Source organism: Mixophyes fleayi, chromosome 12 (genome assembly GCF_038048845.1).
Source record: "Mixophyes fleayi isolate aMixFle1 chromosome 12, aMixFle1.hap1, whole genome shotgun sequence".
In the NCBI taxonomy this organism is placed as follows: Eukaryota; Metazoa; Chordata; class Amphibia; order Anura; family Limnodynastidae; genus Mixophyes; species Mixophyes fleayi.
Genome location: NC_134413.1, coordinates 75,977,532 through 76,004,306, shown reverse-complemented (window position 1 = coordinate 76,004,306; position 26,775 = coordinate 75,977,532). Strand labels below are relative to the sequence as shown.

The following is a 26,775-nucleotide window of genomic DNA, read 5'->3' as shown; positions in this document are numbered from 1 at the left end:
CAGTGTATACCTCTCCCTTCCACAATTTTTCAACCCCAAAAAGTCTAGGCTGCAACGTAGTCCCCCTATTGGATAATCATTCCCTGTCATTGGGGGAAATTCAATTAACAGCGAGGATCCATAGTAAATTTGTGGCTATGTTACTGTGTGATGTTGTAGGTAATGATCTTCACTTAGTTTTATGCACACCTTGTAGAAGAACGAGCAAAAATAAGCAAGGTTTTCATGACCCTAATTGTCGGTAATGTGCGCAGAAAGATATTAAATAGGCCCAAAAATGTTTATAGCTTGGTTTTGTTCTTAAAAGAACATTTGTTTTGCGGGTATAAAGTTTGTGTGGATTAGAGTGTTGAGTTTATCTTTTAGTGCCCGGAGCAGAGGTGAAGGTGTCTGAGGATATTCTGTCTGGTTTTTTTCATGTAGCTCTGCTGGCGCTCTTGGGTTGGGAGCTTAGCTGGGTACGGCCTTGTTCTTCTCCCGTGTGCAGAGTTGGCAGTGGAGACATGTCGGTTGTCCAATGAGCTGGGTGGATTCCTCCTCTGTAGCGTACACACAAACACACAATATTTGGAATGATATCTTGAAAGAGACTTCACTGAAGGCTGCGGTGCAGATTTTTCCCACTGGTTGGGTGTTGACTGTAAATTGTACCCACTGATTCCCTAAATCTATTTAAAACACTTTTCTAAATAATATTTTTATAGAAGACATCACACTATGATGTGTTCTTGTGATTCTTTCACATATGTCTCTTTGAGGAAACTTGGAAAGAACACAATTCTTAATCATCTGTTTTGGAATCCGATATTGAAATTTGGAACTGCAGCAATGAAACAACAAAGATTTTATGGACACTAAGTACTGTTAATACAATTTTTTTTTTAATACTCAACATTTTAGGTTAAAGGAGAAAAAGAAGATTATATCTATTATTTGATTTGTTCATTCAAGTTTGTGACATAACATTGGGTTGGGCTTATGATTTTTTTGACTCGTGTCTGGGTCAGAGTCGGGGGACAGGGGGGCTGCTTGTGATTGGATGCGCTGTTTGACTTGTATCCTTGTCTGTAGCACTTCTGTTACTGACTCACACACCAAACCAAGAGCCAAAAAGAGCTACACAGGACACACCTCATCCCTACACTACATAGGAGGAAACTGAAAGACTGAGGATTCTCCTCTCACAGAAGAACTCAGCACAGCACCAACAACGTCGTACCCAGCTAAGCTCCCAAACCAACAGCTGAACTGCGTGATTAACACCAGACAACCACCACAGATCCCACCAACCACATCAGAGTGCTGATCTTTTTGTACTTCAAGGACAACTGATATAATTTTCACATATAGAAAATTTCTGCAATCAGAATCGCTGCCGCCTATTACGGTAAGTAATCTTTGCGCACCTGTAAGGGGAGTGAGGAAAAATGCGCATCTCCACAGACTCACCGCACTGAATTGATTCTCCTCCATAGAGTGAGTAGATCCAGCGGCAAGCAGTAACAGTGCACCATACCATAACAGCGCACACAGTCTACAACCTCTGCTACTGAATCGTGGAGAACGTCCACATATTTAATTGTTAGGATTATTTGTGAGATGAGAGCACAATACATTATTTTTAAAGCATATTAACCAAATGCAACTTTGATATAGTTCAATTTTAACAAATAGCCAATTTGAGCCACCAATCACCAACATACAGCACAGTGGTACAAAGCAGCTGGGTAATATAGTGGTTTATACTTGAAGATCAATTCCACATAATTCATTTCTAGGTGTATAACCAGTAGCTGTGTTACATGTCAGTCAGGTGTATAACCAGTAGCTGTGTTACATGTCAGTCAGGTGTATGACCAGTAGCTGTGTTACATACCAGTCATATGTATGACCAGTAGCTGTGTTACATACCAGTCAGGTGTATGACCAGTAGCTGTGTTACATACCAGTCAGGTGTATAACCAGTAGCTGTGTTACATACCAGTCAGGTGTATTAGCAGTAGCTGTGTTACATACCAGTCGCGTGTATAACCAGTAGCTGTGTTACATACCAGTCGCGTGTATAACCAGTAGCTGTGTTACATGTCAGTCAGGTGTATAACCAGTAGCTGTGTTACATACCAGTCAGGTGTATTAGCAGTAGCTGTGTTACATACCAGTCAGGTGTATGACCAGTAGCTGTGTTACATAACTGTCAGGTGTATAACCAGTAGCTGTGTTACATGTCAGTCAGGTGTATGACCAGTAGCTGTGTTACATACCAGTCAGGTGTATGACCAGTAGCTGTGTTACATACCAGTCAGGTGTATGACCAGTAGCTGTGTTACATACCAGTCAGGTGTATGACCAGTAGCTGTGTTACATGCCAGTCAGGTGTATGACCAGTAGCTGTGTTACATACCAGTCAGGTGTATGACCAGTAGCTGTGTTACATAACTGTCAGGTGTATAACCAGTAGCTGTGTTACATACCAGTCAGGTGTATAACCAGTAGCTGTGTTACATACCAGTCGGGTGTATAACCAGTAGCTGTGTTACATGTCAGTCAGGTGTATAACCAGTAGCTGTGTTACATACCAGTCAGGTGTATGACCAGTAGCTGTGTTACATAACTGTCAGGTGTATGACCAGTAGCTGTGTTACATACCAGTCAGGTGTATAACCAGTAGCTGTGTTACATACCAGTCAGGTGTATTAGCAGTAGCTGTGTTACATACCAGTCGCGTGTATAACCAGTAGCTGTGTTACATAACTGTCAGGTGTATGACCAGTAGCTGTGTTACATACCAGTCAGGTGTATGACCAGTAGCTGTGTTACATACCAGTCAGGTGTATGACCAGTAGCTGTGTTACATACCAGTCAGGTGTATGACCAGTAGCTGTGTTACATACCAGTCAGGTGTATGACCAGTAGCTGTGTTACATACCAGTCAGGTGTATGACCAGTAGCTGTGTTACATAACTGTCAGGTGTATGACCAGTAGCTGTGTTACATGTCAGTCAGGTGTATTAGCAGTAGCTGTGTTACATACCAGTAACGTGTATAACCAGTAGATGTGTTACATGTCAGTCAGGTGTATAACCAGTAGCTGTGTTACATGTCAGTCAGGTGTATTAGCAGTAGCTGTGTTACATACCAGTAACGTGTATAACCAGTAGCTGTGTTACATGTCAGTCAGGTGTATAACCAGTAGCTGTGTTACATACCAGTCAGGTCTATAAACAGTATTTATTTTATATAACAGTCACGTGTATAACCAGTAGCTGTGTTACATAACAGTAACGTGTATAACCAGTATCCGTGTTACATAACAGTCAGGTCTATAATCAGTATTTATTTTACATACCAGTCAGGTGTATGACCAGTAGCTGTGTTACATACCAGTCATATGTATGACCAGTAGCTGTGTTACATACCAGTCAGGTGTATGACCAGTAGCTGTGTTACATACCAGTCAGGTGTATAACCAGTAGCTGTGTTACATGTCAGTCAGGTGTATAACCAGTAGCTGTGTTACATACCAGTCAGGTGTATGACCAGTAGCTGTGTTACATACCAGTCAGGTGTATAACCAGTAGCTGTGTTACATACCAGTCAGGTGTATAACCAGTAGCTGTGTTACATGTCAGTCAGGTGTATAACCAGTAGCTGTGTTACATACCAGTCAGGTGTATTAGCAGTAGCTGTGTTACATACCAGTCGCGTGTATAACCAGTAGCTGTGTTACATAACTGTCAGGTGTATGACCACTAGCTGTGTTACATACCAGTCAGGTGTATGACCAGTAGCTGTGTTACATACCAGTAACGTGTATAACCAGTATTCGTGTTACATAACAGTCAGGTCTATAAGCAGTATTTAGTTTACATACCAGTCAGGTGTATGACCAGTAGCTGTGTTACATACCAGTCAGGTGTATGACCAGTAGCTGTGTTACATAACTGTCAGGTGTATGACCAGTAGCTGTGTTACATGTCAGTCAGGTGTATTAGCAGTAGCTGTGTTACATACCAGTCGCGTGTATAACCAGTAGATGTGTTACATACCAGTCAGGTGTATAACCAGTAGCTGTGTTACATGTCAGTCAGGTGTATAACCAGTAGCTGTGTTACATACCAGTCAGGTGTATGACCAGTAGCTGTGTTACATACCAGTCAGGTGTATGACCAGTAGCTGTGTTACATACCAGTCAGGTGTATGACCAGTAGCTGTGTTACATACCAGTCAGGTGTATGACCAGTAGCTGTGTTACATGTCAGTCAGGTGTATAACCAGTAGCTGTGTTACATACCAGTCAGGTGTATTAGCAGTAGCTGTGTTACATACCAGTCGCGTGTATGACCAGTAGCTGTGTTACATACCAGTCAGGTGTATAACCAGTAGCTGTGTTACATGTCAGTCAGGTGTATAACCAGTAGCTGTGTTACATACCAGTCAGGTGTATGACCAGTAGCTGTGTTACATACCAGTCAGGTGTATAACCAGTAGCTGTGTTACATGTCAGTCAGGTGTATAACCAGTAGCTGTGTTACATGTCAGTCAGGTGTATGACCAGTAGCTGTGTTACATACCAGTCAGGTGTATTAGCAGTAGCTGTGTTACATACCAGTCGCGTGTATAACCAGTAGCTGTGTTACATGTCAGTCAGGTGTATAACCAGTAGCTGTGTTACATACCAGTCAGGTGTATTAGCAGTAGCTGTGTTACATACCAGTCGCGTGTATAACCAGTAGCTGTGTTACATGTCAGTCAGGTGTATGACCAGTAGCTGTGTTACATACCAGTCAGGTGTATGACCAGTAGATGTGTTACATACCAGTCAGGTGTATGACCAGTAGCTGTGTTACATAACTGTCAGGTGTATGACCACTAGCTGTGTTACATACCAGTCAGGTGTATGACCAGTAGCTGTGTTACATACCAGTAACGTGTATAACCAGTATTCGTTTTACATAACAGTCAGGTCTATAAGCAGTATTTAGTTTACATACCAGTCAGGTGTATGACCAGTAGCTGTGTTACATACCAGTCAGGTGTATGACCAGTAGCTGTGTTACATACCAGTCAGGTGTATGACCAGTAGCTGTGTTACATAACTGTCAGGTGTATGACCAGTAGCTGTGTTACATGTCAGTCAGGTGTATTAGCAGTAGCTGTGTTACATACCAGTCGCGTGTATAACCAGTAGATGTGTTACATGTCAGTCAGGTGTATAACCAGTAGCTGTGTTACATACCAGTCAGGTCTATAAACAGTATTTATTTTATATAACAGTCACGTGTATAACCAGTAGCTGTGTTACATAACAGTAACGTGTATAACCAGTATCCGTATTACATAACAGTCAGGTCTATAAACAGTGTTTATTTTATATAACAGTCACGTGTATAACCAGTATCCGTGTTACATAACAGTCAGGTCTATAATCAGTATTTATTTTACATACCAGTCAGGTGTATGACCAGTAGCTGTGTTACATACCAGTCATATGTATGACCAGTAGCTGTGTTACATACCAGTCAGGTGTATGACCAGTAGCTGTGTTACATACCAGTCAGGTGTATGACCAGTAGCTGTGTTACATACCAGTCAGGTGTATGACCAGTAGCTGTGTTACATACCAGTCAGGTGTATGACCAGTAGCTGTGTTACATACCAGTCAGGTGTATAACCAGTTGCTGTGTTACATGTCAGTCAGGTGTATAACCAGTAGCTGTGTTACATGTCAGTCAGGTGTATAACCAGTAGCTGTGTTACATACCAGTCAGGTCTATAAACAGTATTTATTTTATATAACAGTCACGTGTATAACCAGTCGCTGTGTTACATAACAGTAACGTGTATAACCAGTATCCGTGTTACATAACAGTCAGGTCTATAAACAGTGTTTATTTTATATAACAGTCACGTGTATAACCAGTATCCGTGTTACATAACAGTCAGGTCTATAATCAGTATTTATTTTACATACCAGTCAGGTGTATGACCAGTAGCTGTGTTACATACCAGTCATATGTATGACCAGTAGCTGTGTTACATACCAGTCAGGTGTATGACCAGTAGCTGTGTTACATACCAGTCAGGTGTATGACCAGTAGCTGTGTTACATACCAGTCAGGTGTATGACCAGTAGCTGTGTTACATAACTGTCAGGTGTATGACCAGTAGCTGTGTTACATACCAGTCAGGTGTATAACCAGTAGCTGTGTTACATGTCAGTCAGGTGTATAACCAGTAGCTGTGTTACATACCAGTCAGGTGTATGACCAGTAGCTGTGTTACATACCAGTCAGGTGTATTAGCAGTAGCTGTGTTACATACCAGTCGCGTGTATAACCAGTAGCTGTGTTACATGTCAGTCAGGTGTATGACCAGTAGCTGTGTTACATACCAGTCAGGTGTATGACCAGTAGCTGTGTTACATACCAGTCAGGTGTATGACCAGTAGCTGTGTTACATACCAGTCAGGTGTATGACCAGTAGCTGTGTTACATAACTGTCAGGTGTATGACCACTAGCTGTGTTACATACCAGTCAGGTGTATGACCAGTAGCTGTGTTACATACCAGTAACGTGTATGACCAGTAGCTGTGTTACATAACTGTCAGGTGTATGACCAGTAGCTGTGTTACATACCAGTCAGGTGTATGACCAGTAGCTGTGTTACATGTCAGTCAGGTGTATTAGCAGTAGCTGTGTTACATACCAGTCGCTTGTATAACCAGTAGATGTGTTACATGTCAGTCAGGTGTATAACCAGTAGCTGTGTTACATACCAGTCAGGTGTATGACCAGTAGCTGTGTTACATACCAGTCAGGTGTATGACCAGTAGCTGTGTTACATACCAGTCAGGTGTATGACCAGTAGCTGTGTTACATACCAGTCAGGTGTATGACCAGTAGCTGTGTTACATACCAGTCAGGTGTATAACCAGTAGCTGTGTTACATACCAGTCAGGTCTATAAACAGTATTTATTTTATATAACAGTCAGGTGTATAACCAGCAGCTGTGTTACATAACAGTAACGTGTATAACCAGTATCCGTGTTACATAACAGTCAGGTCTATAAACAGTGTTTATTTTATATAACAGTCACGTGTATAACCAGTATCCGTGTTACATAACAGTCAGGTCTATAATCAGTATTTATTTTACATACCAGTCAGGTGTATGACCAGTAGCTGTGTTACATACCAGTCATATGTATGACCAGTAGCTGTGTTACATACCAGTCAGGTGTATGACCAGTAGCTGTGTTACATACCAGTCAGGTGTATGACCAGTAGCTGTGTTACATACCAGTCAGGTGTATGACCAGTAGCTGTGTTACATGTCAGTCAGGTGTATGACCAGTAGCTGTGTTACATACCAGTCAGGTGTATGACCAGTAGCTGTGTTACATGTCAGTCAGGTGTATGACCAGTAGCTGTGTTACATACCAGTCAGGTGTATGACCAGTAGCTGTGTTACATACCAGTCATATGTATGACCAGTAGCTGTGTTACATACCAGTCAGGTGTATGACCAGTAGCTGTGTTACATACCAGTCAGGTGTATGACCAGTAGCTGTGTTACATACCAGTCAGGTGTATGACCAGTAGCTGTGTTACATAACAGTCAGGTGTATGACCAGTAGCTGTGTTACATACCAGTCAGGTGTATGACCAGTAGCTGTGTTACATACCAGTCAGGTGTATGACCAGTAGCTGTGTTACATACCAGTCAGGTGTATTAGCAGTAGCTGTGTTACATACCAGTCAGGTGTATGACCAGTAGCTGTGTTACATACCAGTCAGGTGTATAACCAGTAGCTGTTACATACCAGTCAGGTGTATGACCAGTAGCTGTGTTACATACCAGTCAGGTGTATGACCAGTAGCTGTGTTACATACCAGTCAGGTGTATGACCAGTAGCTGTGTTACATACCAGTCAGGTGTATTAGCAGTAGCTGTGTTACATACCAGTCAGGTGTATGACCAGTAGCTGTGTTACATACCAGTCACGTGTATAACCAGTAGCTGTTACATACCAGTCAGGTGTATGACCAGTAGCTGTGTTACATACCAGTCAGGTGTATGACCAGTAGCTGTGTTACATACCAGTCAGGTGTATGACCAGTAGCTGTGTTACATGTCAGTCAGGTGTATGACCAGTAGCTGTGTTACATACCAGTCAGGTGTATGACCAGTAGCTGTGTTACATGTCAGTCAGGTGTATGACCAGTAGCTGTGTTACATACCAGTCAGGTGTATGACCAGTAGCTGTGTTACATACCAGTCATATGTATGACCAGTAGCTGTGTTACATACCAGTCAGGTGTATGACCAGTAGCTGTGTTACATACCAGTCAGGTGTATGACCAGTAGCTGTGTTACATACCAGTCAGGTGTATGACCAGTAGCTGTGTTACATAACAGTCAGGTGTATGACCAGTAGCTGTGTTACATACCAGTCAGGTGTATGACCAGTAGCTGTGTTACATACCAGTCAGGTGTATGACCAGTAGCTGTGTTACATACCAGTCAGGTGTATTAGCAGTAGCTGTGTTACATACCAGTCAGGTGTATAACCAGTAGCTGTTACATACCAGTCAGGTGTATGACCAGTAGCTGTGTTACATACCAGTCAGGTGTATGACCAGTAGCTGTGTTACATACCAGTCAGGTGTATGACCAGTAGCTGTGTTACATACCAGTCAGGTGTATTAGCAGTAGCTGTGTTACATACCAGTCAGGTGTATGACCAGTAGCTGTGTTACATACCAGTCAGGTGTATAACCAGTAGCTGTTACATACCAGTCAGGTGTATGACCAGTAGCTGTGTTACATACCAGTCAGGTGTATTAGCAGTAGCTGTGTTACATACCAGTCAGGTGTATGACCAGTAGCTGTGTTACATACCAGTCAGGTGTATTAGCAGTAGCTGTGTTACATACCAGTCAGGTGTATGACCAGTAGCTGTGTTACATACCAGTCACGTGTATAACCAGTAGCTGTTACATACCAGTCAGGTGTATGACCAGTAGCTGTGTTACATACCAGTCAGGTGTATTAGCAGTAGCTGTGTTACATACCAGTCAGGTGTATGACCAGTAGCTGTGTTACATACCAGTCAGGTGTATTAGCAGTAGCTGTGTTACATACCAGTCAGGTGTATGACCAGTAGCTGTGTTACATACCAGTCACGTGTATAACCAGTAGCTGTTACATACCAGTCAGGTGTATGACCAGTAGCTGTGTTACATACCAGTCACGTGTATAACCAGTAGCTGTTACATACCAGTCAGGTGTATGACCAGTAGCTGTGTTACATACCAGTCAGGTGTATTAGCAGTAGCTGTGTTACATACCAGTCAGGTGTATGACCAGTAGCTGTGTTACATACCAGTCAGGTGTATTAGCAGTAGCTGTGTTACATACCAGTCAGGTGTATGACCAGTAGCTGTGTTACATACCAGTCAGGTGTATGACCAGTAGCTGTGTTACATAACAGTCAGGTGTATGACCAGTAGCTGTGTTACATACCAGTCAGGTGTATGACCAGTAGCTGTGTTACATACCAGTCAGGTGTATTAGCAGTAGCTGTGTTACATACCAGTCAGGTGTATGACCAGTAGCTGTGTTACATAACAGTCAGGTGTATGACCAGTAGCTGTGTTACATACCAGTCAGGTGTATGACCAGTAGCTGTGTTACATACCAGTCAGGTGTATGACCAGTAGCTGTGTTACATACCAGTAACGTGTATAACCAGTATTCGTGTTACATAACAGTCAGGTCTATAAAATGCTTAATGGCTGATAACCTTTCCTTACATTATACTCTTATTGTGTTACCATAAAAATAAAGACGCGACAACTTAATTGTGGGGTAAGAATAAAGGGATTTATTGCCAGGTATGGTGGTGGAGAAGGAGCAGTCCGAGTCGACATCCGCCAGGCCAACCAGGATGCCCCAAGCCTTCCAGGGGGCATCCGCAAACGGGGGACAACCACACACCCCAAGGTGCACATATCTACCTAAACGGGGCTACCGCCCCGGGCACTACAGAACCCTCCCCTTTTCTAGGCTAACGGAAGCAACCACAAGTCAACCCGGTCGGGAAGTACTTGGACCGAGACTAATAGCCTATTCCATTTGAAAACAGGTGGGTTAAGCGTGCCCGATACCGTCATGTGCCCTTACCACTGGCCGTCGACTGTACTGCGATTTCCAGCCACAGCTACTTTAAATACACACCACCACCCAAATTGCACCTGTAACAGATTACTGCAGCAGACCATCATAGTTGATCCAATAGGGAGGGAGGGTGGGCAACGTCCAGGATCCAAGAGAATGATTCTTCTCCGCCCCTTTCAGATATATCTTCCGTAGCTCCTCCCCATGACTCAACCTGACGTCATGAACAGACCAATCCAGTTAACCCCCAGAGTACCAATACAGCTCAATACAGCCTTAGCTTTTATTATCCCTCGAGCTTATGTACAGCCCTCTGTTCTTATAAGCAGTATTTAGTTTACATACCAGTCAGGTATATGACCACTAGCTGTGTTACATAACTGTCAGGTGTATGACCAGTAGCTGTGTTACATACCAGTCAGGTGTATGACCAGTAGCTGTGTTACATACCAGTAACGTGTATAACCAGTTTTCGTGTTACATAACAGTCAGGTCTATAAGCAGTATTTAGTTTACATACCAGTCAGGTGTATGACCAGTAGCTGTGTTACATACTAGTCAGGTGTATGACCAGTATAATAATTAGTTTTTTAAAAACATAGTTGAAAATGCAAATGTATATTTAAAATGCAGGAAATATTCTAAAGACGTTTAATGTCTACTGAGCATGAATAATAAAACAGTTAAATGTATGTTAATGCTTTTAAAAATGTTGTATTGTTTAGTGTGATTCAAATAAGTTTTACTTTATTATTATACATCAAAACATTTTCTATGCAGAGAATGAATATAACTAGAGTAAATACTGTTATAATCATATGCAATTAATATTTTCTTTTAGATACATAATAATGACATCCCACCTATTCCGCTGCCTGTTATTACTAAGTCTGTATTACCAGCAGATTACATCACAGGTAAGTAAAGTCTTTATAAAGAATGACCTGATGGAAATACAGGATGTGATCATATGTTACGGGGTACAGAACATTCACCTTTATTTCACCAGAACTACTTGTATTTTCTGTTCAGACAAATCTAGATGGACCAACTCCAAATACAGCATATGTTCTAATTGTGTATTTATATATATATTAAGGGCAGCGTGAGCTAATTGCTCTACTCAGTTGAGACAAATCCTGTATGAGATCCCTGACTGTGATTTACAAGGACATGGGGCCTGATTCAATAGTGATCTTACCTTGTGCAAAAGTTAAGATGCTTCTTTTAAGAAGAAACTGGGAGATAGGAGTGAAGTTAAGATGGATTTTCATCTTAACTTAAGAAATTCTTGACTTACGCAGTGGATTTTGCTTCTTATCTCCCTTTTATGAGCATGCACAGAGTGGATTTGCTTAAGATAAGCAAAATAACAGCAGATACGATCACTAATGAATCAGGCCCATGGTTATGATATAAAGTATACACACACACACACACTGTGGCAGTAATTGTAAAGTAAAATCTAGCAAAATGTGTATTCTTAATAAAAAAAAACTATATTCATGTATGCTTGGTTTTTAAAAAATTGTCTATGTGTGAACAAGAGTTAAAAAAAAATGTATTTTATGGAAAATTGTGATTACGTGTTACGTAAAATAAGCAGGATGCTAATCATGTTTTTATGATATCTATTTATCTATCTATCTATCTATCTATCTATCATATCTATCTCATATCTATCTATCTATCTATCTATCTATCTATCTATCTATCTATCCCATATCTATCTATCTATCTCATATCTAGCCATCTCATATCTATCTATCTATCTATCTATCTATCTATCTATCTATCTATCTATCTCATATCTCTTCCCAGTCCTCTAACCCCCGCCGCCTCTTTGCCACCTTCAGCACTCTCTTGGCCCCCTCCCCTCCCCCCACCCCCTCCTCCCTGACTGCCTCTGATTTCGCCTCCTTCTTCTCCTCTAAAATCGAAACCATCCGACTTGAAATCTCCTCCTCCACTCTTTCTTCCACCCCTCCCACTCTTCTGTCCTCCCCCCCCAACCACCTTCCCCTCCACTCCTTCCGTCCCACCACCGGCGAGGAAGTCCACTCTCTCATTTTATCCCCCCCCCCACTACCTGCCCCCTGGATCCCATCCCCTCCCACCTTCTTCGCTCCCTTTCCCCCTTCTTTTCTCCCTTTCCTTTCTTTAAATCTTTCTTTCAAGCTGACTGCTATCCACGACCTCTTTCTATCCAACTCCTTTAACCTTCTTGCCGTTACTGAAACCTGGCTCTCCAATTCTGATACTACTTCCCCCGCTGCCCTCTCCTATGGTGGCCTCTCCTTCACCCACTCCGCCAGGCCTGGTGCCCGCCCTGGCGGTGGAGTTGGCCTCCTCCTCTCCTCCACCTGTACTTTTCGTGTCATTCCCCCTGAACCCTCCCTCTCCTTCTCCTCTTTTGAAGCTCACTCCATCCGCCTCTTCTACCCCATCCATCTCCACGTCACTGTCATCTACCGCCCCCCTGGCCCCACCTCCCTCTTCCTTGACAACTTTGCTAGCTGGCTTCCTCACTACCTCTCCTCCGATCTCCCCTCGATCATTCTCGTGACTTTAATATCCCCATCGACAACCCCACCTACCCTGCTTCCAGCAAACTGCTCATCCTCTCTTCCTCCCTTGGTCTCACCCAATGGACCTCCTCCTCTACCCACTGCCTTGGTCACTCCCTTGATCTTGTCTTCTCCTACCTATGTAATCTCTCCGACTTCTCCATCTCTCCCTTTCCTCTATCCGACCACCATCTTCTCTCCTTCTCTCTCTCCTCTTCTCCTGCTCCCCTCCCCCTGCCCAAACCTACTCTGTCCATACGCAACCTCGATGCTCTTGACCCTGCCTCTCTGTCCTCCTCTCTCGATACCCTCCTTTCTCCCCTTTCCTCCCAGGCCTGCCCCAACCAGGCGGTCTCCCTCTACAATCGCTGCTCCAAACCCCAACCCTGGCACTCCAAATTTACCCGCTTCCTCCAAAAATGCTCCCGTTCCGCCAAACGTCACTGGAGAAAATCCCGCTCCCTGGCTGACTTCCTCCACTTTAAATTCATCCTTTCATCCTACAGCTCTGCCCTCTCACTCGCTAAACAATCTTTCTTTAAATCCCTCATCTCTTCCCAGTCCTCTAACCCCCGCCGCCTCTTTGCCACCTTCAGCACTCTCTTGGCCCCCTCCCCTCCCCCCCACCCCCTCCTCCCTGACTGCCTCTGATTTCGCCTCCTCCTTCTCCTCTAAAATCGAGGCCATCCGACTTGAAATCTCCTCCTCCACTCTTTCTTCCACCCCTCCCACTCTTCTGTCCTCCCCCCCAACCACCTTCCCCTCCACTCCTTCCGTCCCACCACCGGCGAGGAAGTCCACTCTCTCATTTTATCCTCCCCCCCCACTACCTGCCCCCTGGATCCCATCCCCTCCCACCTTCTTTTCTCCCTTTCCCCCACCACCTGCTCCCACCTCGCTCACCTCTTTAATCTCTCCCTCTCCACTGGCATCTTCCCCTCCTCCTTCAAACATGCTCTCGTATCCCCCATTCTTAAGAAACCTAATCTCGACCCCACTTCTCTCTCGAACTATCGCCCCATATCTCTTCTCCCTTTTGCCTCCAAAATTCTCGAGAGGCTCGTCTGCAGCCGTCTCACCTCCTACCTTTCTGAATACTCCCTCCTTGATCCTCTCCAGTCTGGTTTCCGCCCCCTCCACTCCACTGAAACTGCCCTGGCTAAAGTCACCAATGACCTCCTCTCTGCAAACGCCAGGGGCCACTTCTCCCTTCTCATCCTCCTTGACCTCTCTGCAGCCTTTGACACCGTTGACCACCCCCTCCTCCTTCACACCCTCCAGTCTTTCGGCCTCTCCGGCCCAGTCCTGTCCTGGTTCACCTCTTACCTTACTCACCGTTCCTTCTCTGTCACCACCTCTGGGTCTCTCTCCCCCCCATCCACCCTTCCAGTCGGGGTCCCTCAGGGCTCTGTTCTGGGACCCTTACTCTTCTCTCTATACACCTCCTCCCTGGGTGAACTCATCAGCTCCTTCGGCTTCAGCTACCACCTTTACGCTGACGACACTCAACTATACCTCTCCTCTCCTGATCTCTCTCCCTCCCTCCTCTCTAGGGTGTCCGCCTGCCTCTCTGCCATCTCCTCCTGGATGTCCTCTCGATTCCTCAAACTTAACCTTGCCAAAACTGAGCTCATAGTTTTTCCTCCCTCTCATACCCCATCCCCTTCTGACCTCTCCATCACTGTCGACAACACCTCTATCTCCCCTGTCCCCCAACTTCGCTGCCTTGGTGTCATCCTCAACTCCTCTCTCTCCTTTGGCCCCCACATCCTCTCTCTTGCTAAATCCTGCCGCTTCCAGCTGCGCAACATCGCTCGCATCCGGCCCTTCCTCTCCCAAGATGCCACCAAATGCCTTATCCACTCTCTGATCATCTCCCGCCTGGACTACTGCAACCTCCTCCTCACTGGCCTCCCCCACTCTCATCTCGATCCCCTTCGATCCGTCCTTAACGCTGCAGCTAGGCTTATTTTCCTCTCTCGCCGCTCCTCTTTTGTCTCCCCCCTCTACCTAGCCCTTCACTGGCTCCCATTCCCATTCAGAATCCTCTTTAAGCTCCTCACACTCACCTACAAGGCCCTCGCCAACTCCACTGTGCCCTACATCTCCACCCTCCTCTCTATTTATGCTCCATCCCGCCCTCTCCGTTCTGCCTCTGACCGTCGCCTCTCTTCCCCCCTTATAACCTCCTCCCACGCGAGTATCCAAAACTTCGCCCGCGCTGCCCCCCTCCACTGGAACAAGCTCCCTCCCTCCATCATAACTTCCCCTAATCTGTCCAGCTTCAAACGGGCCCTAAAAACCCACCTTTTTCTTAAAGCCTTTCTGTCTCCCACTTAACTTCCTACCTTATCTTCTGCCTCTGTCCCCCTACTCTCCCTCTCTCCCCTGCGTCTCTCTGTCTGTCCACCCCTCCCCTTAGATTGTACGCTCCTCTGAGCAGGGCCATCTCTCCTCCTGTTTCCACCACTTCTAACTCTGCTCTCCAGCTACTTAGCCCTCCTCCTCGAGGGTCCTCCACCCCACGTCCACTCTCGCGCCCTCCTCCGCCCTGGGGGTCTCCCTGTCTTCCACTCCCTCGTTCTCGTTTGCGGATCCTCCCTTCCCCTTCCCCGCCCTCTCTAGCTGTGCATTGAGCGTACTGAGTTGCTGTGTTTACTGTACTGTGCTGTCTCCCATTGTATTGTGATTTTGTTTGTCTCTGTACGGCGCTGCGGATGCCTTGTGGCGCCTTATAAATAAATAATAATAATAATAATAATAATAATAATAATTATCTATCTATCTATCTATCTCATATCTATCTATCTATCTATCTATCTCATATCTATCTATCTCATATCTATCTATCTATCTATCTATCTCATATCTATCTATCTCATATCTATCTATCTATCTATCTCATATCTATCTATCTATCTACTATCTATATATCTATCTATCTCATATCTATCTATCTATCTATCTATCTATCTCATATCTATCTATCTATCTCATATCTATCTATCTCATATCTATCTACCTATCTATCTATCTATCTCATATCTATCTATCTATCTCATATCTATCTACCTATCTATCTATCTCATATCTATCTATCTCATATCTATCTATCTATCTATCTATCTCATATCTATCTATCTATCTATCTATCTCATATCTATCTATCTATCTCATATCTATCTATCTATCTATCTCATATCTATCTATCTATCTCATATCTATCTATCTCATATCTATCTATCTATCTATCTATCTATCTATCTCATATCTATCTATCTATCTATCTCATATCTATCTATCTCATATCTATCTATCTCATATCTATCTATCTATCTATCTATCTATCTATCTCATATCTATCTATCTATCTATCTATCTATCTATCTCTCTATCTCATATCTATCTATCTATCTATCTATCTATCTCATATCTATCTATCTCATATCTATCTATCTCATATCTATCTATCTCTCTATCTCATATCTATCTATCTATCTATCTCGTATCTATCTATCTATCTATCTATCTATCTCATATCTATCTATCTATCTCATATCTATCTATCTATCTATCTCTCTATCTCATATCTATCTATCTATCTATCTATCTATCTATCTCATATCTATCTATCTATCTAATGTTAAGTGAAGCCATTTTAGCTGAGGGCACTTAAAATGCATGGATTATGTTTTTCAGGTCCTTACCCATTAGGGGTTAAAGTTGTTTTAGTCCCAGCCAATAGAATCCATGGGGAGTGGTTTCAGTCACCTCATTAGAAACTCCCATGGGCTTCTAGATCTTTCCTTCCCGTGATTTCACTGATGCCTCCCTCCCGCCCAGCTAGTTATTGTTTGATTTAACAATCTTTTTTACAGAGGAGGCGCAGTTGGTGGGAGAGCAGTGCAGTCAATGACTAGTCACAACGGTGGTTAGGATATTTGGCCGCACGTCACTGCCCCTTTCAAGTAACATTACTCTTGATCCTTCTGAGTGGAGGATCCCTTGGCGTGCTTTGCGTGGCCGTCAATGTTGAGTTCAGAGGGGAGCAGTCATGCTGACGCCTGTTTAACACCGGCCAATGTTAAGGGAGTATTCCTTGGTTTAGTTTGAATGCCATTTGGGCATTGCAGTATTTGGTTAGATGATTAGTTGTTTAGTTGACTGCAGTTTGCTCTCGCCACCACCAGGTGACTTTCATTTAATTGGTTTATGATTAATAAAAACTGCGACCTTTTGCCAAAGTAGCTATACGTGTCTGTGTCTTTATTTCATTAGATTAAGTAACACTTTTAAAGTACAAAGGTTGGTAAGGTGCGTGAAGGAAAAGGACATTAGCCATATGCGTTTTAAGCAGGTTCTTGAAAGAAGTGATGTTTTTTAGTTCAAGTAGTCCTAATAAGGACAGTTACATTTACTATTTGAAGGTATTAGTGACATCCAGAAAGGTACAGATGGTATAATACATTACATGGTCAGCAGCTCTCCTTTTTAAACAGATTCTGAAACCAATCCTGACAGAGGGTGAGCCAGCCCCCTGGTCCGCCACGTCTGAGTTATTTTTAGTATCAGGATGCAATATGTTTCCCAAAACATGGATTTAAATGTAATGCACAGTTAACACAATTTAAACTAATCTGTTATACTAAACCTTGCCGGTTGCATTATTCGGACAGGATCTGAAATGCCAAATGAAAATCCACACAGGACAGAAAGGTAGCGGCTCCCTGCTATGTACACAGCAGGGAGCTAAACAGACATGTTGGTCACTGAGATGTAAAGGTCTAATAAACATGAGATTACCTGCCTTCAGACAGTCACAGAAAACAAAACCAAATTTCCACACCAGGCCTTGTCTCAACAATAAATACAATCTCCTTCACACACAAGGCTATTGCATTAGAAATCAACACACATATATGAAAATAAATACATTTATACTCCCAGCGCCCAGTGGAGTGACTTAGCCCCTTCTGGCGCTGTGAGTTGGTTATTAACCAGCACCACAGCGTTCATACATTTAATATTTACATTTAAATGAACAAACAAACACTTTAATACATCTTTAATTCTTTAGTGCTCAGGTTTAACCCATTCGATGCTCCCCTGGTCAGAGATACACTTGAGAGAGAGAGATAGATAGATAAGTAAAATAATCTATGCTGTTTTTCTGTCGACAGGCTGAAGGAATAAAACAGGTACAAGGTAAGATATGTTGTATTCTATGGACATGATTTATTTTATTATTTATTAATACTTTTGTTTTTTTAAGTAGATACATATCATGCAGCTCTTTATCTAATAAATATAAGCCTAGCGGTGTGTGTTAGTGTGTGTGTGTATGTGTAAAAAACTATTTTCTCAGAAAGGGCTCATCCAATTGACCTGAAATTTGGTATACTGACAGTATTTGACAAAAAAATTATAATAGTGAAGTCAGTTAACTTCCATCATCCCCCCTTCCCCCCGTGGGAGGGGTAGAAAAGGCTAAATTTACAAGCTAAGACGGCGGCAGTTCCCTTTGAAGGCGGCATTTGCTATGACCATTAACAAGTCACAGGGTCAAACACTTGACTGTGTGGGTATTTATTTACCAGAGCCTGTGTTTGGTCATGGACAATTGTATGTCGCATTTTCACGAGTACGGAGAAGCAGTGATGTGAAAGTGCAGGTTATGAATACTGCCCTTCAAGGAAGACTGATTAAGCACAGCGATAAGGTGTTCAGCAGAAACGTTGTGTATCGAGAGGTTTTAGAAAAGTAAGACGATGGAGATGAAGGATGTGGCGATGAAGATGAAGGATGAGGTGATGGATAAGAATGATGAGGTGGTGACGTGGACAAAACCACGTAAAAAAAGGGCGCTTGCGTCGGGAAGTAACGCTCTTCCCCTGAGGAGGCCTGGCCTAGCCCCAAATGCATGACAACACCTTAACACCTTAAGTAGCTTGATTTGACTACAATGCATGAGTATCATGAACGGGTTAACTTGTAGAGAATATTTAATCATTCACATCAGTCCCTGCACCAGTGGAGCTTACAATCTATATGCCCTACAACACACACACAGGCGTTAATTTTGTCAGAAGCCAAGTAACCCACCAGTATGTCTTTGGAGTGTTTGGGGAAAAAACAGAGCCATGGGAGGAAACCCACTAAAACATGGGGAGAACATACAAACTCTATCCATACAGGGCTCTGGTTGGAATCAAACCCAAGCGCTAAGAGGCAACAATGCTAACCACTGTGCAAACATTTACCTTTAAAATAAAAAAAAAACAAGTAATTTTGTTCTATGAACTGTGCTGGAGATCTTTTATGTCTATCTATCTATCTATCTATCTATCTATCTATCTAGCAATCTATCTACCTCTAATCTAGCTATCTATTTCATACCTATTTATCTATCTACCAATCTGTGACAGGATGGACCGCCTATGCCACCCTGTCTGTTGCTACTGGGAACCGGCTGGCCTTACTTTGCCACTGTTTCCTTTCTTTATGCCAAATGCGCTCTCTAACCGCAGTAGGAGGGGCTTACAAATGCTGCCACCACTGGACCGGCATCCAGAGCCATGTTCCCTCTGGGTAACTGTCACTGCTAGTGTACCCCGTTGCTGGTACACCTGGGCTGGTACCCCTGACCTCTTCCTATAGATCAGGGTTGCTGTGAATGGATTCCCCCCTGGCCTATCACATAGACCAGGGCAGCAGGGTAGCAGGCAGAGTGGTGGTGCTGGAAAGCTGGGTCCAAACCTCAGTACAGCCGGGAACGGATTAGATTTTGGGTCTAATCTGTAGGTTACAGGATTTTCAACATGGAGCAGTTCTCAAGCAGGTCTTTGAAGCAAGTGATGTTTATTTGTGTTCACACTAGTTGAAGGTACCAGTGATCGTGTCAGATGGAACAAGAATGATACATTACTTGTTCAAACAGCTCAATTTTTATACAGTTCTGACATAACTCCTGGCAGGGGGTAATCCTGCCCCCTGATCAGATATGGTTCCGCAACGTCTGAGCTATTTTTAGTATCCGGATACGATATATGTTTCCCCAAACATAGATTTACATGCAATACAAAGCTAACAATATTTACACTACTCTGTTATGTGCTAAAACGTGATGCTTATATTATCTGAGATGCAGCCATGCCAGACAGCAAGGCAGCGATCCCCTACTGGGTATACAGGCTAAACAGGTGTTTGTCACTTCACATAAAAAGACTTACTTAGCAATTTCTGCTATCAGCAAACAGACTTCCTTACTAAGCTACAAACCCAAACAATGACACCTTCATACAAAACACATCCCAATGTAACACGATAAGTGCATTTGCAATTATACATTGGTGCCTGCACCTCTAAATGAAATACATTGCTACAATAGATTATGTCTACATGACCCAGCCACACATAAGTTATTTATAAGTGATCCAGCCAAACTATCTATCTAATTTCTATCTCATATCTGTTTAACTATCTATATATCTCATATATGTTTATCTATCTATCTATCTATCTATCTATCCTATAAATACTCTTACCTTGTTCTGTAGGAAGCGACTGCTCAGATATCTGGACAAGAAACAAAGCTTCAACCAGTGGAATCTACACAATAAAACCAGAGGGAGCTGACTCCTCTTTTCAGGTGAGGAAATCAGCAAAATTTATACGTGAACCCGGACTGTGATGTATAGGACGATTGTTCATCATCATCATCATCATCAACATTTATTTATATAGCGCCAGCAAATTCCGTAGCGCTTTACAATTGGGAACAAACATTAATAAGACAATACTGGGTAATACATACAGACAGAGGTAAGAGAACCCTGCTCACAAGCTTACAATCTATAGGACAATGAGAGTTAGAAACACAAGGGCATGTGCTACATCATATTGCTCAATGGACCAGCCAGACTGCAAAGGTAAAAGTACTGAGTGGGCTATGTGTGTTGCAATGTTGGTCAGAGGGTTGTTGTCCTGCGTTACATTTATTGGTTAGAAATAATCTATACACACACACACACACACACACACACATACACACACATACATACACACACACACACACACACACACACACACACACACACATACTCTCTGTATTGTACTCCATACAGTAAAATATAAGAAAAATATGTGCGCCCCCTGCAGGTGTTCTGTGAAATGACAGCGACTGGAGGTTGGACTCTTATACAGAAACACAATGGAGATGACGGGCTGTCCTTTGACCAAAAGTGGGATAACTATGAAAATGGCTTTGGAAAGCTTGGAGGTAAGCAGCTTGTAATGTCACTTATATATAGAGATGGGCGGGTCCGGTTCTCCGAGAACCGAACCCACCCGAACTTTGGGTATCCGAGTACCGAGCTGAGCAGCTCGGTACTCTCCCGCCCATTCCGAATCCAAATCGAGGCCGAACGTCATTGTGACGTCGTCGGATCTCGGGACTCGGTTCTCGCGATACTTCAACTTTATAAATACACGCCTCCACAGCAATCCATCGCCATTTGACAGAGGGAGAGAGCAGGGTGTAGTCATAGGCTAATTAGAGCAGGGACAGAGAATACAATATTGTTCTTGCAATTGCTCTAACCAAAATCGCTAGTGCAGAGAGGAGGATAGAGGTTTATTATTTTTTCTTCATATTTGGCACTCCCCAGCGCTTTTGGGGTGTCCCCCATAATTGTGCATTAATATTTCTGGCTGTCAAAAGTCATATCTGTCAGCAGTATCTACTAAATAATTTGTAGCACACCTCAGTGTTTTTGGGGTGTCCTCCCTAATTGTGCATTAATATTTCTGGCTGTCAAAAGTCATATCTGTCAGCAGTATCTACTCAATAATTTTTAGCACTCCTCAGTGTTTTTGGGGTGTCCTCCCTAATTGTGCATTAATATTTCTGGCTGTCAAAAGTCATATCTGTCAGCAGTATCTACTCAATAATTTTTAGCACTCCTCAGTGTTTTTGGGGTGTCCTCCCTAATTGTGCATTAATATTTCTGGCTGTCAAAAGTCATATCTGTCAGCAGTATCTACTCAATAATTTTTAGCACTCCTCAGTGTTTTTGGGGTGTCCTCCCTAATTGTGCATTAATATTTCTGGCTGTCAAAAGTCATATCTGTCAGCAGTATCTACTCAATAATTTTTAGCACTCCTCAGTGTTTTTGGGGTGTCCTCCCTAATTGTGCATTAATATTTCTGGCTGTCAAAAGTCATATCTGTCAGCAGTATCTACTCAATAATTTTTAGCACTCCTCAGTGTTTTTGGGGTGTCCTCCCTAATTGTGCATTAATATTTCTGGCTGTCAAAAGTCATATCTGTCAGCAGAATCTACTAAATAATTTTTAGCACTCCCCAGTGGTTTGCGCTCAGAATGGATTCAAAGCAGTCCACATATGATCTAAATGAGCAACCAGGTTCTGTCACCAGTCCTGATGTTAGTGTTCCCAGTACGTCATCTGGCCAAGGCGATGTCAAACAACAGAGTGTTTTCAAATTAGTGCAAAAAACAAAAACCCAAAAAAAATTTACTGTATTGAAGCGAAAAAGAAGTGTAACTGAGCAAAAGTTAAGTGACGATAGAAAAAAAATTGCAAGCATGCCATTCTACACACGCAGTGGCAAAGAGAGAATGAGGCCTTCACCTTTGGCTATTAGTGGCAGATCCCAAAAAGTTACCCAGCCTACAATTGGTGCACAACTACTGTTACGCGTCAAAGCCGAGCTGCAAGATAACAGTGAGGCATTACAGGAGAATATTTGCTCTGATTCACAAATGACAACAATCCCTGTGGAGAGTCCATCCAACAGTGGGATGTCTAATCGTGAGCATTCTGCTGATGTGTGCCTTAATAGCCCGAGTGTAGCCGGTGATACCCAAATTGAGGATGCCACTTTGGAATTAGAAGAGGATGAGGGGGAGATTTGTGTAGGCGACGAGGGCGCTAATGATGATGTTGATGATTATGATGCAGCCAGATACCAAATTGCCTTTCTCAATTTCTATTTATATTCTAGATTATATAACGGCTGAATAGTTTTCTATTTTACTCCTAGTGGAGAGAAGATCTGATGCAGACAGATACCAAACTGCCTTTGTCCATTTCAATTTATATTGTACAGTATATAACGGCTGAATTTATTAGTATTTTATACAAGTGGAGGGTGGCCTAGAGAGACAAAAACCAAACTGGCTTTCTCCATGTCAATTAATATTGTACAGTCTATAACGGCTGGATTTTTTGGTATTTTATACAAGTGGAGGGGGGCCTAGAGAGACAGAAACCAAACTGGCTTTCTCCATGTCAATTAATATTGTACAGTCTATAATGGCTGAATTTTTTGTTTTTTTAAAAAAGTGGAGGGGGGCCTATAGAGACAGAAAGCAAACTGTCTTTTTCCATTTCTTTACATATTTAACTATAAGTGTAGGGTGTAATATACATTCAAAGACGATGGCTGCATTGCCAATATGCATAGATGGAGAGGAAGACAATCTGTTTTGTGTGTAGAATAAATGAAGGCCTACCAACGAAGAATTAAACAGTTTTTTTGGATGATTTATTACCTCAACAATTAGATTACTTATCTCTAAAACAGTTGGAGCACTAAATTGGGTTATTTTAGGCACAAAAACATGTATTTTCCAACAAAATAGCAAAACAAAACCAAACAAAACCAAAACCAAAACCAAAACACGCAATGGCGGTTTTGCAAAACCAAAACCAAAACCAAAACACAACGGTAATCCAGATCCAAAACCGAATCCAAAACCAAAACACGGGGGTCAGTGACCATCTCTACTTATATATGACATTATTGCTTTGACTGTAGCTAAATATTCATACAACAAATTAAGGCTGATATAGTGTAGCAGAAGAGGCACAGTACAGTAGAAGTCTTGTAGGAGGAGTGAACGGTGGTCACCAGAGGTGAGGTGAGGCTCAGGACACTGGTAGACCTAAGAGGGTAAGAGGAGGAGTATTTTGAGATGCATATAAGGTGTTGTTGAAGGGTTTGTCGATAAGGATGAAAATGTGTAGCAAAAAACATTTTATATTATTGCAGTACCGTGTTAGCCAGAAAAATCTATATGATGTAAATACTTTTGTGTCAAAAAAAGACAAAAGTAATATAGGATTGATACCTTTATTGGCTAACCAAAGAGATGATTATATTTGCTAGCTTCCAGAGCACAGAGGCCCCTTCATCAGGAAGTTTACAAATGAATGACTGAGAAAAAAGCACATTTAAGAGCTGGTACATCAAGAAATTTGCACAGGGGGGGAGGGAAAGACATCATTAAGATAAGCCAGTGGTTCCCAAACTGTGTGCCACGGCTCCCTGGTGTGCCACAGCGATCTCACAGGGGTGCCGCAGCCAGGGCTGGTGGTAAGCAAGACGGGGGGACTACTTGGTAATTATTTTGGCTTAGGGGTGCCTTGGAAAAATTATTGAGACCCTAGGGGTGCCTCGAACTGAGAAGGTTTGGGATCCACTGCGATAAGCTATAAAAAGGAGGTTTATAAGTATTAGTATAAAAGTATATATATAAGTATAAAAAGGAGGTTTTCGTTATACTCTTCCATCCATAACGAAAACGGTATCACTCCTATAATACTTTTGTCTTTTTTGACACAAAATTATTTAACATCACATCGATAAGGATGAATAGTTTGAATTGGATTCTGGAGGACACAAAGAGCCACTTTAGGGGTTTGAAAAGTTGTTCAGCAATCAGTGGTAGATCAGTCTCGCTGGGGCACAGAAGAGCGATTGAAGCAGGGCTAGATGTGTGAGTAGAGTGCCATATAGGAGGAGGTTGCAGTAGTCAAGGCTGGAAATGATGAGAGAGATTTATTAGCATCTTGGGTACGGCTGGGTACACACTGCAGAAAATGTCTCCCAATGTTTTACCAAAGTCTGAAAGTCCCGATCAGCAGCCGATTCCTGTGTACACACTATACACGTTTTACACCATTTACCGTCAGATCTGTGCTCTTCATCTGTCATAACCATTGGTTGAAAAGATGGTGACTCTGCACACTCCATAGAGATCTATGGGCACTGCAGGTCCTGAGTGCTTACACACTGCAGAATTGGAACAACATCGTTCCATCGTTGAACAAGATTTTTAGGCTGGCTTAAAAATCAAATCAAACGGTACAATGAGCTTTGGAATGATAATCGTTCATCGTTGGAGCTTACACTCTAATGCGATATCGGACCTAACGGTTGTTTATTGTGTGATTGGTCCGATAATCGGGTGAAAAAACCCTGTAGTGTGGACCCAGCCTAAGATAAGGACAAATTTAGAGACATGAGGGACAAAGAATGAACCTTGTCCTACAGGTAACTGTAGATAAGGAGGCGTTACCCATCAAATAATCAGATTCTGACATTATCTAACAGCTCAGATGACAGCAATCATCTAAGTCATCTCTATAGAGAACACCCTCTTTTCCTCACAATTATCTGTCAATCAGTTTCCATACATTTGCTGCAAAGAGTCTGATTAAATGAACAATTTGTTTATTGTAGGTGAACACTGGTTGGGACTCAAATACACTTATCAGCTGACGCATCAGGAACACAGACCCTGTAAGCTGCGCATAAGTATTGGAGACTTTGCCGGTAAAGACGCTTACGCAGAGTACAATCCCTTCAGTGTTGGGGATAAGAATGACTTCTACCAGTTGTCAGCAGGACAATACTCTGGCACAGCAGGTAAGTGGCCAGAGTTTAATTATTTATCCTGGGTGATACAATGTAACTATATGTGGGACAGGGTAAATATACAGGACATGACGAACATTTGCCTAACTATAACAAATTAGGGTTTTTTTGTTGTTTTTTTTAATGTAATGTTATATTCCTCTTTGCAGGAGATGCCTTCCGTGGAAATAATAAAATTATTAAGACCAATCAGCATGGCAGCTTTTTCAGCACTGAGGACCGTCCTAACGACAAATGTCATCCGAGATGTCTTATTGGTGACATAATGTTCCTAAGCTGTAGTTCCATTCAGCATGCCGGCTGGTGGTTCAACGCCTGCGGAGAGGCAAATCTGAACGGTCAATGGAATCGCGCCCCAAACCACATGCACATGATGTCTTCAGTGTCTTGGCCAACATGGAAGCCCTCGGAGTCCCTAAGATTCAGCAAAATGTATTTGATCCACAATTAGTGAGAAAATGTCTTTTTATAACTATTTCTACATATATAATTATATCTCTATAATTGGTATACTTTTTGCTAGCGTTGTCTATGTCTTTTGATTAAACATTTTTCTTAAAACATAACACAACCTTTGTTCCTTCCATTTAGAATATTAGCAGCTTCCGGCATTATATTAATACTTTGCTAAATAAGGCCGTCTGACGAGCCCCCAACTATTGGGACGGCTGCCACAAACAGGAGTTAGAGGAAAGCTTAGGAAATATCCGATTCATGTTTAATAAATTGCTAATAAAAATGGTTACGCCCATTTCCTCAGGATCTAAGGGCTGGGAGGATTTGATTAATAGCTCCCATAGGCATCAGATTCTATAATTTTGTAGAATGAACTAGAGAAATGAAAGCTAGAATCTGATTGGTTGCTGTGGGCAATACCTCCACTTTTTCATTTAAGAAAGTTTAGTGGATCCACCCCATAGACTTTAATGCATATATTTCTTCTTTTTCGCTATTTCAATATTAATTCTTGCTACACGATGGAGAATGTGGGCAGAAATTTTGATTAATGAAACAATTTTAGCAGTGCTGAAAATCTCTATATAATCCTATGTCTGTGCCTTAGATTATAAAGATATGGTTTAGATTACATAGTGATGATAAAGAGATCAATGAATAATGCCTTCGTTCATAGAAATATTGAAGTGAATGTTATACACCTTTTACAAATGTTCATTAATGTAACTAAGTCTCAGGTCAGATTCACTGTCGTCAGGATTCATCCCCTGTAAATTGTTATCTGTGAACATAGAAAAATTTAAATAAAACTGTTAAATCGGATAAAGA

The 26,775-nt window shown here is 42.4% G+C and overlaps 1 protein-coding gene across 1 annotated transcript; it reads left to right on the top strand.

The window, feature by feature from the left end:
* The first annotated feature begins 1,008 nt into the window (after positions 1-1,008).
* LOC142109302 (angiopoietin-4-like) lies at positions 1,009-26,775 on the top strand. Its single transcript, XM_075193432.1, has 7 exons — positions 1,009-1,387; positions 11,023-11,098; positions 17,929-17,953; positions 20,305-20,396; positions 20,906-21,026; positions 25,297-25,482; positions 25,641-26,775. The coding sequence occupies exons 2-7, from the start codon at positions 11,033-11,035 to the stop codon at positions 25,940-25,942; spliced, it is 792 nt and encodes a 263-aa protein (XP_075049533.1). The 5' UTR covers positions 1,009-1,387; positions 11,023-11,032; the 3' UTR covers positions 25,943-26,775.